A 12,714-nucleotide genomic window follows, 5' to 3' on the forward strand; every position below is an offset into this window, starting at 1 on the left:
ATCACTCATCATCGAAGAGGCTGGTGTGCTTCTTCCTTGTGGACTGTGTTACTTCTCAGCTATATGACCACTTGTTTACCTTCAAGTCTTTAAGACCTTAGATGCTATATCTTTTGATAGCCAGGCTCCATCAGCTTTCTTCACCAAATTTGCTTATGCACCTGCTTTGTCTTCAGCAATGGTGTCAGGAAGGTGAGCATCATGGAATGCCAGTTTACTAGAACAAAGTGTTCTTGCATTGAGGGAGTACTTGAGTAGAGGCCCAATGTCCATCTGCTACCTTAATACTAAACCTATAAATACTATAAATATATACACGCAGATCTATTTCCCCATCCTCATATAAAAATATATTTGCATATGTACATGCCTTTATTTAGACCTCTATAAATGCCCTTTGCCTCCTAGCTCTTTCCTCTATTTCCTTTTACTTTCCTCTTGTCCCACTATCATGCTCAGCCTTCACTTGGGTTTCAGTAATTCCTCTCGGTTACATTGCCCTTGATCACGCCCTACCAGCCTCCTGAGTGTACTTCTTACAAGATAAATATTTTTGTTCTTCTGGTAGTCCATGATCCTTTTAATTATCTTCACCCATATCCTAATTCAGATGGACGCATTGTCCTGCATCCTTCCCTATGTATTGTCATGCACTTAAGGTCATTTGGTCTGGGGCCAAATCAAAAAGCTCATTGTCATCAAGTCAGCTACGACTGCTATGTTTTGAATGATCACCACTGTACATGCCTACAATGGCATAAACAAAGGGAAGGGTGCCATTCTTACTCCCCAGAGATAGGGCTCCGTTGGCTGGGACCTCTGCTAAGAGTTGTGTGCTGGTCTCGAGTGGGACAAGTTGAAGTTAACACATAAGGCTTTTAAATAAAGCAGTTCTGAGTTCATTTACCCATGACAGTACAGTGTTCTTGAGTATTCGTGTTTGATCAAAAATGTGCTGTCGTGTGGCTACGCATTCATGCCAGGCATTAAAATGTGTTGTTCTGAGGTGTGGTTGTGTGAGTTCTTACTCTTAGCGACCCTATCTATGTACAAGAGAATGAAACACGGCCCAGTGCTGCCCTGTGTTCACAACTGTTGTTATCTTTGAGCCCATTGTCGCAGTCTCTGTGTTAGTCCATCTTGTGAGGTTCTTCCACCACTTTGCCGAGCATGATGTCCTTCTCCAGGGATTGGTCCCTAATATATGTCCAAAGAACCTGAGACTGAGGCTCGTCATCCTTGCCTCAGTGGTATGTGCGCTGTACTTCTTCCAAGACAGATCTGTTTTTCCTTCTGGCAGTCCAAGTAGTCGGTGACAACACCATACCTCAAATATGTTGATTCTTCCTCGGTCTTCAATATTCTTTGCCAAGACCATAGTTAACATGCATCTCTTCCTCCCCATTGTTCTTTATTCAGTGCCAGCGTTCACATGCCTAGGTGGTAGATAATGTTGTGGCTTGGGTGAGACGTACCTTAGTTCTCCAAGTAACCTCCCTGCTTCTCAGCACTTTAACAAGGTCTTGTGCCGCCGTTTTACCCAATGCGATGCATGATTTGATCTCTCGACTGCTGATTCCATGAACAGTGATTGTGGATCCAAGAAAGATAAAATGCTTGACAATGCCGAGCTTTTCTCCATTTATCATTGGGCTGCTAACAGCAAGGTAGAGGGCTCAAACCCGCCATCCTCTTCTCAGGAGGACGATGAAGCTGTTTGCTCCTATAAGGATTTGCAGTTTCAAATGCCCTATGTAGGGTCCCCTACTAGTATCCAGCCCGCTTGGTTTCCTTGATGTGATCACTTTTATTCACTAGCTGTTCTGACAGAGTCGTGGCTGTGGTTTTAAGGAGCCGTGGTGGTGCAGTAGTTAAAGCATCCAACCGCTAACCAAAGGCCATGGCTCCATCTCACCACCCCTCCTTGGGAGAAAGACGTGGCAGTCTGATGCCACAAAGATGACTTTTTAAAAAAGCAACTCACTGCCATCCAGTCGATTCTAACAGACAGAGTCGAACTGCCCTTGAGGGTTTATAAGACTGTATATTGTTACATAAGTAGACAGCCGCATCTGCCTCCCACCAAGCCGCTGGTGGTTTCTAACCCACAACCTGACAGCTAGCAGTCGTGTGCACAGCCCACTAAGGGTTGCTATGAGTGCGCATTAACTTGATGGTGATGCGTTTGGTTTCGTTTTTGTTGGGATTTTCTCTCTGTAAATGACCCCTTCTGTCACCGAGCCTCCTTGGGCTAAATTGCAGCAATACAAATATTGCCCAAACTAAGGGAGAAAACGAGACCCTTTAAATTTCACTTGTTGCAAAGGAAAAGAATTCTCCATCTTTTCCCGTTGAGGAGAGTATATTGCACTTCTACTGCTCTGTGGGTTGTTTGTTTTTCCTGATATTTTCCCCATCAGCTTCCGGGATTCCCCATCAGCCCTTCCTCTCGTTGTGACTGTGTCTAGTGGGTTTGTGTTGTAGTCAGTGAATCAGCCTAGGTGAGTCGGTGCCCAGGCAGTCTTGGCTCAGAACTTCCTGGTGTGTGTGACCTAAAGTACACTGCTGTGTCATCATAGTTGATCGGTACCTATAGTTTCCTGCTACGGGCAAAGATGAGCACAAGTAAGGTGTAAGCCTTGGGCGCTCCCAAGTTTTTACAGATTTGAAGTACAGATGATTGAGTGGAGATACCGAGCCGTCCATCAAAGTGAGTGTAAGCCCGAGATGACTATGTAGAGGAGAAGTGGTATGTGAGGGATGGGATGGGGGTTCATGGGAGCTCGGTGGCAGAGCACAGAGCAGGCTACTTCGACTCTCTTCCTACCACTTTGGATACAAGCCAATGGAGCCAGTACAGTCCATGATGAAAGGCACCAGAGTAGTCGTACCCTGTACACTTGTGTATAAGCCAAGTTTTTCTGCACATTTTATTTTTTTCCCCTTATTTATTTATTTTTTTAATTTTAACAATTTATTAGGGGCTCATACAATTCTTATCACAGTTCATACATATACATACATCAATTGTATAAAGCACATCTGTACTGTCTTTGCCCTAATCATTTTTTTCTCCTCTTTTCTTTTTTTACATTTTATTAGGGACTCATACAACTCTTATCACCATCCATACATATACATACATCAATTGTATAAAGCACATCCATACATTCCCTGCCCCAATCATTCTCAAGGCATTTGCTCTCCACTTAAGCCCCTTGCATCGGTTCCTCTTTTTTTTTTCCCCTCCCTCCCCTTTCCCCCCTCCCTCATGTGCCCTTGGTAATTTATACCTCGTTATTTTGTCATATTTTGCCCTATCCGGAGTCTCCCTTCCCCCCTTCTCTGCTGTCCCTCTCCCAGGGAAGAGGTCACATGTGGATCCTTGTAATCAGTTCCCCCTTTCCAACCCACTCACCCTCCACTCTCCCAGCATCGTCCCTCACACCCTTGGTCCTGAAGGTATCATCCACCCTGGATTCCCTGTACCTCCAGCCCTCATATGTACCAGTGTACAGCCTCTGTCCTATCCAGGCCTGCAAGGTAGAATTCGGATCATGGTAGTTGGGGGGAGGAAGCATCCAGGATCTGGGGGAAAGCTGTGTTCTTCCTCGATACTACCTCGCACCCTAATTAACCCATCTCCTCTCCTAAACGCACATTTTAAATGCAGTTTTTGTGGTAAAATTAGGTGCCTTGGCTGATATTCAGGTCGGCTTACACTCGAGTATATGCGGTAAGCATAAGAATGACGAACATCAGTTCTGTTTTGCACCACCTCCTATCTATTTACCCATTTCATCCTCCTAGCCATTTGAGATGCTTAGTAGCAGTAGTGGTAGTGCCATTTTCCAAATGAGCACACAAGGCCCCGAGAGGTTCTGTCACTCCAGCAGTTCGACTGGTCATAACATCGGTCCTCTGCCTGGAATAAGGGTTGGGATGTTTCCTTGGCTTTGGATTCCTCCAGAACCACCTTCATTTTATTGGGTTCATCGTATACCCATGTGGTCCAAGAGTTAGGCACCTGGAAGCTAACTGAAAGTTGGCCTCTGGACCCATCCAGCAGTTGATCCGTTCCCATGCAGATTCTGCCCTAGCAACCCCTTAGCACCATTCTGTTTTGTCACATGGAGCTGCCATGAGTTGAAATTGACTCATTGGCATCGAACAGCAAAAAGAACAACATCCTCTTGCAGCTAAAAGAAATGTGTGAAGATTACGAAATTCTGTACGTCACTTTGGGGCATTCATTCCAGGGGTAGACACGCTTTGAGTACCTGGTGTGTGTTACAGGGCCTGGCCCTGTAGCCACATCGATGATTCTGCCTTGGTCCTTGTTCTCAAGCGTCTCCACTGCTGGGGAGAGAGACAATAAATAACTCTGATGGAGGCTGAGATGGTAGAGATGGCAGTGAGCACCTGCACTCGGTCTCCATCTCAGTCCCTCACAGCTGACGTCAGGAGCCTGGCTGTGGTCGGGGAGAGTATTCCTTCAAGCTCACACTGTGAGGCTCCTGTGAGATCATGGCAGTGGGGACCAGAGAAACGTGGGTGCGTTGAGTCATACCCCTTCTGCTGAGTATTTGTGGTATCTCAAGGGTTAAGTGGGAGAAACCAGGGGTGGTCCCCTACTGTCCATTGCTGCTGTTAGATGCTGCCCAGTGTATTTCCGACACAGAGTGACCCCACGGTGGCCCCCCCAGGCTACTCTCATCTTCACAGAAGCAGATCGCTAAGTCTTTTCTCCTTCAGAGCACTTGGGTGGATTTGAACAGCCAACCTTTGAGTGAGCAGCCAAGCACTTAACTATTGTGCCACCTGAGAGAGAGGGAGACTACTGTGACCTCCAGATTTTGGGGGTGAGAGCTAGAGAAAAGGCAGAGAGGGGTGGGGAGAGGGATACCCCAGAATTTCCTCCATCAGATTTCAGAAGTGCAGAGGCAAGGCGAATGAATACAGTGGGCACTCTCTGACAGTGTACCCTGGGAGTCACAGCTTGCAGAGGGCCCAATAAATCCCACCGATATGTATCGGGGGTCGGGTGATGAAGAAAAGATTTGAAGAGGAAGCAGAGGCTGATGGGCAGGAACTTGGACCATGAAGAAGTGGGCTGAGTAGGGAGGGGAGGAGGGCATTCCAGAGAGGAAGTAGTGTTTGCTATTAGATGGATAGAGCGATGAAATGGTCATCATTGTGCATAGTTCCAAGAAGGATCTTTTAGGCTACGGGATGGAGATTTGGCTGGGAGTAAGAAGTCTCCAAGCTTATAGATGGAGAAACAGGGTAAGCTGCTGCAGTGGGGCCAAGGATGACAGTGTAGGGCTGATAAAAGCCATCGTGAAGGAGAAGGAAGTGGGGGAGAGGGGAAGGGTCAAGTCCAAGTAGATGAGCGCTTCAGTACTAGGCAAATAGAAGGATAGATTTGAAAGGGGAGACAGCAGGTTCTGTTCGGGGCCGATCCATGGAGGGTGCGTTGGAAAAGCCCAAGAGAAAGTGGAATGCGTGAGTCAGGGCTTGGGCGAGAGGCCTGAAGCACGTGGTCCCCGCCCGGTCAGAACAGCCCGGTCAGTGAGTCTTCTTAAACTCACCCTGGGCTCTGTAAAGCACGTGGTCACTGTGACAAAAGGAAAGATGAAGCTGCGGAGGACAGAGTCACAGCTTAGCCCCGCTGCCTGCTATGCCAGCTCTGGTTGTTTAACCAGTGAGGGGTTCTCCTGTCACCCTGACCAGCAGGATGGAGCTCAAACTTCTACACTGATGCCATCGTTGTGAGTAAAAAGCTTGTCCTGAACGTCATTGGAGACCTACTGGTCATTCTCTCTCTCTCTCTCTCCCTCTCGTGTGTGTGTGTGTGTATGTGTATGTGTGTACAGTATAGCATGTGTATGTCTGTATGTGTACAGTATAGCAGGTGTGTGTCCGTGTACAGTATAGTATGTGTGTGGGGAGGTGTGTCTCATAATGATCGGGACATGTCTGTTTCCAACTGCATTGTATAATCGTTTTGATGCTTTCCTTGCCAGCCCTAGCGAAGACCATTCCAAAAGCACTGGCTAATTTCACGTCTTAAATATCTAATTCCTTTCATCGTGGGAGAAGGGTGAGGCGCTCTACTCCTGTGGAGTCACAGTCTCAGAAACCCACAGGGGCGGTTCTGCCCTGTCCTGTCAGTCACTGTGAGCTGGAATTGACTCGATGCCAGTGGGGATCCTTTTTAATATCATGGAAATAAAGAGCTGGATGTTCATTGATCCTTGAAGAAAAACATGATCAGTTTATCATGTTATTTTCCCCTCACCTGTCTTTCCTTAAATGCAAATTTCCAAGAGTTCCAATGCCATAGAGTTAAAGCTGGAAATTTTGTATTCTTGCTTCCTTTCTTTCCGTGTGTGTGTGTGTGTGTGTGTGTGTGTGTGTGTGTGTGTGTGTAAGACTCTGGCATCTCCCTTTAGTACACAGAGGCTACTTCTTTCTGATCACATTAGTATCTTAATACTTTCATTTAATGTATATGAATTTCTGTGTTTCAAATATATATTCTTTGCCTTTTATCCTTAAAGCCTTGAAATGCCAGTATAATATACTTAATCATTTACTTTATTTATAGTTATTAATTATTCATATAGTAAGTTTGACTTTTACTCTTGATGGGCAATTCCATGAATTTGATCAGAATCTCGTTTTGCGTAACCAGCACCACAGTTAGACTAGAAGACAATGCCATCTCCCATAGACTCCCTCATATTGTGCCTCTTCTCAGCCCTTCCTTCCCCACCAGCCCCCGAGCCACAGATTTATTCTCCCTCCTACAGTTTTGGTCTTTCCCAGAATGCCTTGCAAGTGGAATTACATAGTAACCCAGCTTACCCAAGAATGAACATTTCCCCCACACAACTTGCTACAGCTGTGGTTTCTAAAGTTTGAATCGCTTATATCTCTGCCATGTGTTTATTTGGGTCATAGATTGTATTCTTCCTACAAATTTGTGTGCTCATATTATGTAACGATAGCATTGACTCACTGTCTGTTGCAGTGGCTGCAGATATTTTCCCCAGTAGGTCTTCACCTTTCGCATTTGGTAATTTGCTTTGCAAAGAGTGATGTCACTTGATCTCACAGTATTGTCGTGCTCCAGTGATCCAGTCTTACACAATCATTCTAAGTACACATCTTACTTATAGACAGGCTTACACGCCAAAGACCTTGTTGTTATGCAAAATCAGTGTTGTCTGAGGAGGAGGGAGGAGACTTGGTGGCCCCAGCATCCAGATGCTCAGAACTGCTGTGCCCCTGACACCCCTTATGCTCTGGACCGCCAGGTCCTGCCATCCAGAGTGGCGCTCAAGTTGGCCTGGGTTAGAGGCATTGGCATCGTGTGTGTGTGTGTGTGTGTGTGTGTGTGTGTGTGTGTGTGTAGGGGGCGGTTCATCTATGGGGCCAAGAGTCATGCCTGTGTTCCCTCAACTATCCTATCTGCTGCCTCAGCTTCCTGATATCACCCCAAAATTCAGGGAGGGCCCCGCAGAAACCAGCAACACACTGCTGGCTTAGAGGGCTTAGAACCCAAGGTCGAGAACCTGAAGATGGGACCTCAGAGGAGAAGCAGCCAGACAGCTTCTGCTACAGCCCCCCACCCTTCCTGCTGCCAGCCTCTGGCCCTCCAGGGCATTACTATAGAGGGAAACAGCAGCAGGGGCTTCCCCAGGTCTTACTGGGGTCCCTCTGGCCACTCAAGAGCTGCTTGTAGAGTCCCCCCACCTAACACCCCCCCCAGCACCAAATTTGCCTCCGTTGCTCTTGCTCAGCTAGAGCTGCAAGAGTGACTAGCAGTGGGGATGGGTCAGGCAAGAGGTCCTCTGGACAGCTGGTCAGCCTTGAGCCTGACAGCCAGGAGCAGCTCAGTGGGCAGGGAGCTGGGCAGAAACCTAGACCCGTGCTCAAAATAGTCGACTTTTTTCACTATTGCCACAAATGCGCCAGGTGTACTGTCATAGAAACTCTGGTAACCTTAGAAGTTTCTCTCAGGACAGGGTCTCCCAGGGCCTTGTGGCGGCCTGGTTAGGAGCCCAGCCTGGAAGTCACAGAGGGTCTGTCGCTAAAGGACCGAGAGGTTGTAATGCATACTGCCTGCACCAGGGACGCTCAGCACTTACACCAAATTTGAATATTTACCTGCACTTCTACTAAGGAAATATGTTTACAAATAAAAAGTCCATCCGCATTAAATACTCCCACCATTGAGCATAGTGCCCGGGGGCTATTCCTGGTGAGTGAAGACATTTAAACTTACCCAGAAGAGCTGTTGACTCCAGAGGATGGGAAGGAGCTGGTGATGTTCTTCAGGGAGAACTCTCAGCTGGTAGCCCGGCTTCTGCCCGAGAATTCCAAGTTCACTTCGGGAGGTGAAAACCAATCCCAGTTGCCTTTGACTCAACTCTGACTCGTGGAAACCCCGTGTAGGTCACTGTACCGCTGTGCTTTCTGGAGATTTCAAAGGCCGATTTCACAGACGGCCGCAAGCCTTTCTTCCTAGTGTCTGTGGGTGAACTTGGACGGCCAATGGTTCCATGAGTAGCTGAAGGCCTTCGCCTTGCATGCCACACAGAGAATGACGAAACGCAAACAAGAAAACACAAAGCCTAACCCCCTGCCTTAATGGATTACAACTCCTGGAAACCTTCTAGAAGAGAGGGACTTGCTCCCAAGGGATTCCAAGACGGCACCTCTTTATGGGAACACCCAGCCTCATCTTTCTCCCCCGAGTGGCTGGTGGGTCTGAACCTCCAACCTTGTTAGCAAGCCACTGAGCCACCTGGGTGAAAAGGCTCCCGGAGGACAAATCTGGAAGTGGCCTAGCTGCCGATTCAACAGTGTGACAGATATGAAATGTGTTTCAAGATTAAGAACGCCCAAAGAATTGTGATGTGGACCTCATCATCTCCCTTAGTTCAGCCTTCCAAACTGTGTGGGCAATTAGGTAATTTTCAATAGCCATGAAATCAACCACACCTGTCAAGAGCCCCTTAGTTGTCTCTCTGGGCGATTGGTGCTGGACCAGTGGCAGTGTCTTGTTCTGTTGGTTGTACACTATGAGTCAGAAACATAGTTTCCAAAAAAGATCCAGAGCGAGCTTGCCTTCCTTCCAGGCAGCTGGAGATGTCTCAAGGCTTTGCTGGACTAGGTAGACTCAAGATCTCTAGATAGGGGCTTCTGTTACTCCGAATGGGAATTCCTGGGTGGTACGAGTGAAAGAAAGGTTTTTGTTTCGAGACTGCCCAGAAGTGCCATGAAAGAAAGGCCTGGCGGTCCACTTCTGTAAGATCGGAGGCTTGAAATCACTGTAGAGCACGGTTCTACTGTGCACACGTACGGCTGCGTGAAGCCAACTGGCTTGGGTTCTGTGACTTACTACTTTTTTTCCATTAACACAGCGGTGGAAAGGGCAGCTAAGGATTTGCTCTTGTTGAGTTTGGTTTACTTAAGGACATTGGGGAAAACACGTGAAGAAGAAAGAGGAAGAAAGGGAGTAACTTTTTCGCTGGCCGTCAGATAGCAGTCGCAGAATAGGTGGGGGCTTCGCAGAAATGTGGGTAATAAAGAAAAGGTGCTTCGTTAGGGCAAGTGACGGCAGCCAACAAAGGTCAGGAGAGACCGATGAAGAACCAGACCAAATCCGTTGCCATCTAGTAAATTCTGACTCATGGTGGGTGGCCCACCCCCATATGTTTCTAGGGAGGGCTTTCCACAGCTGTAATCTTGTGGAACTGTCTCGCCAGGCCTTTAGTCAAAGGACACTCTGGTAGGACTTGAACTATCAGCCTTCTGGTTAGCAGCTGAGTTGCTTCATCATTTGTGCCAGTTGGGAACTCCTGGAAGTTTAGCCAACACAAATCATTTTCACCCTGATTTCTTGCGAAACAAAATCATTACTTGGCCTTTGTGAATTACTCGGTCTAGCCTGAACTGGTAAGCACTATTTTACAATTGACTGTTGAGTTAGAGTTTTTTAAGCAGTTCCTAATGTTCAAAGACGTGTGTTCTTTATCAATCCCTGTGAAGACAGCAGACCTTTTGGAAAAGATCTAAAGTAAAGAAGGATCAGCTGCTAAGTGCCCAGAGCCAGCTGCGTTGCACACATAAATAGACGCTGCAAGAATGTTGTGGTGTCATATTTAACTGGTGTGACCAAAATAGGCTGGCGCTTCCTAAACGCATTTTCTCGTTACTTTGTGTTGTTTCTTGAGCACCTACTTGAGCCAGAGAAGAAATAAAAATATATGTTGGGGAAAACGCGCCTCATTCTGCAACTCTGAAGCATAACTCCAATAGAGAAAAGCAAAATTAACTCTTTCGGGCGTCCTCACTAATGAACTTGAACGCAGACCTCCAGAAAGCCTCTTTCTTCAGCAAGAAAGTCTGTGGTTTGGGGTAAGTCCAACCATATGCTTTGAAGAAGGGGAAGTAAAAGCATTTGTTGAGATAGATAATTGAACCATTTGAAGCCCTGGCTGTTGTCGATAAAGCACTGGTTATATGTGGAGAGGGCAGTAAAAATAACCCGTCCTACCCTCCCCCACCAACCCAAACAGCATTTGTCTGGTCTTGTTTTGCAGGGAGCAGCCATGTCACCGTTTCTTCGAATTGGTTTGTCCAACTTCGACTGTGGCTCCTGCCAGCCCTGTCAGGGCGAACCCGTTAACCCTTACTGTGCCGTGCTAGTCAAAGAATATGTTGAATCAGGTAAGCGTGCCTGGATATTCAAGGTGGGGGAGGAATTAGTCCCGAGGAGCTAGGAAGCCAGGGCAGCCATGACTTCCCAGGATCCCCAAGGCCTTCTGGTTCAACTTCATTTTATTGCTAAAGTAAGCTGATGGTCAGGTACTTCTAGGACAGTGGTTCTCAACCTTCCTTGTGCCGTGACCCTTTAATACAGCACCTCATGTTGTGGTGACCCCCAGCCATAAAATTGTTTTCGTGGCTACTTCATCACTGTAAATGTGCTACTGTTATGAAACATCATGTAAATACCTGATACGCAAGATGTATTTTCATTGGTTCAAATTGAACATAATTAAAGTGTAGTGATTAATCGCACAAACAATATGTAATTATATATTGTGAAATATTTATTTCTAATTACAGATCAATGACATTTTGTCTTATAGCATGGGTAACAGTCTGCACACCTGGTACTCGTCTGTGGGCATATCTGCAAGTGGGAAATATGAGTTTTTCCTAAGACCATGGGAAATATGAGTTTTTCGATGGTCTTAGACGACCCCTGTGAAAGGGTTGTTTCCAAAGAGTCATTACCCACCGCTGCTCAGAGGCATATTGATTTAGTGGTAGTCTCTGAAGCAGAACCTGGTCTCCTGCCTCATGACTCACCAGTCATAGTCTCTTTCCGTGTGCTGTTTGTTCCACAGCAACTCAGGAAGAAAGTTTGACTGGGCAAATTATGTGAAAATGAAAAGGGGGTGACAATCTATGAATAAACTAAAGTAGAACACGAGACCTATATCGTAAAGGCTGATTACCTGAAATGAGTACAGGTCAGTTAAGGCTGAAGAACCTTAGGATCCATTCAGAAGATGGCTTGCTGCTTCTCCAAGTTTAAGTAAGTGGGATCGAGTCCTGCAACCTGCCACGAGAAAATACGTTTCAGAAAACGAACTGCTACGTGTACTACTGGGACCCTGGAGGACTGGAGGAATGGTCATATTTGAAATTTAGATATGTAAGGCAGTACATGTTGAGGGAGGAAAATATGATAGCCCTCCAAGATTCCCTGTGTGGGTTTCGAAAGCAAAATGATCCTCTGATGTCAGAAAGCTCTCCACGATCATCCAGACTGGCTTCCATGATCTGTGATCCAGCACCCTGCATTTTAAGATTCAGACCGGCTTTCCGAAGAAACAGAAGAATGTTGAGATCCCAAGATTTTCCCCACTCCATTACCTTTCCCTGTTAATTTCGCTACATACATTTGCTACTGTAGCAGTTTTCCCCATGCCCACCCCCAAAAATAGACGGAGGGGTTTCCAAAATATGTGGACTTTTCATTATCTTTCAATTCCATTTTCTTCCAACTTTTGGAAGTCCCTTTCCTGTTCCACCCTTAGCCATGTCATGTAGCGCATTCAAGTTCACCTAACAGTCAAAGATTCAACTTATCCAACTCCTGTATGAACCCCAAAACATTGAACTGTTCAACTGCTAGATCGCTCGAGGGAGAAATACTTAGGACCTTGGCTTCTCATGAGAAAGAATTCACTCTGAAGCCTGTATTGTGATCCAAGTGAGCTTTGTAAAGCATAGGAGAAGTTTCTCAGGACACTTCACACCACACGGGGAACGGAGACCAGAGGAGATCGCTGCACAACCTGCTGAGAAGCAGCTTGAGGGGTTGGGGAGGGGGGGGCAGGGAGGACAAGGGGGGCTTCTGATCCTGACTTTTCAGGCCCTCAGCTGGGAGGCATGGCCGATGATACTGGCTGCCCCCATTGGCTGAATCAAATTCACCTGGCCTAAATAGGGCCAATCCAGGTGTACCGCCCACCTCAGTATACCACCCCTTCCTGGCCAGGAGCTCAAATTTCTGCTCATGCCCCGTGGGCACCCTGATCCTGGCTCTAACTACCTGACACAATCACCTCCGCTTATAGAGTTCAGCTGGATTATATGAAGAAGAACAGAGCCTCGGGATTGGAG

The 12,714-nt window shown here is 46.8% G+C and overlaps 1 protein-coding gene across 2 annotated transcripts in view; it reads left to right on the top strand.

The window, feature by feature from the left end:
* Positions 1–10,625: 10,625 nt before the first annotated feature.
* The window catches only part of PRKCQ (protein kinase C theta), a 107,807-nt gene continuing 105,718 nt past the window's right edge, over positions 10,626–12,714 (top strand). For both annotated transcript variants that reach the window (XM_075553177.1, XM_075553178.1), the window contains exon 1: positions 10,626–10,743. In XM_075553177.1, the coding sequence (XP_075409292.1) occupies positions 10,626–10,743 (118 nt within the window). The remainder of the gene's footprint in view (positions 10,744–12,714) is intronic.

Source organism: Tenrec ecaudatus, chromosome 6 (assembly GCF_050624435.1).
Source record: "Tenrec ecaudatus isolate mTenEca1 chromosome 6, mTenEca1.hap1, whole genome shotgun sequence".
NCBI lineage: Eukaryota > Metazoa > Chordata > Mammalia > Afrosoricida > Tenrecidae > Tenrec > Tenrec ecaudatus.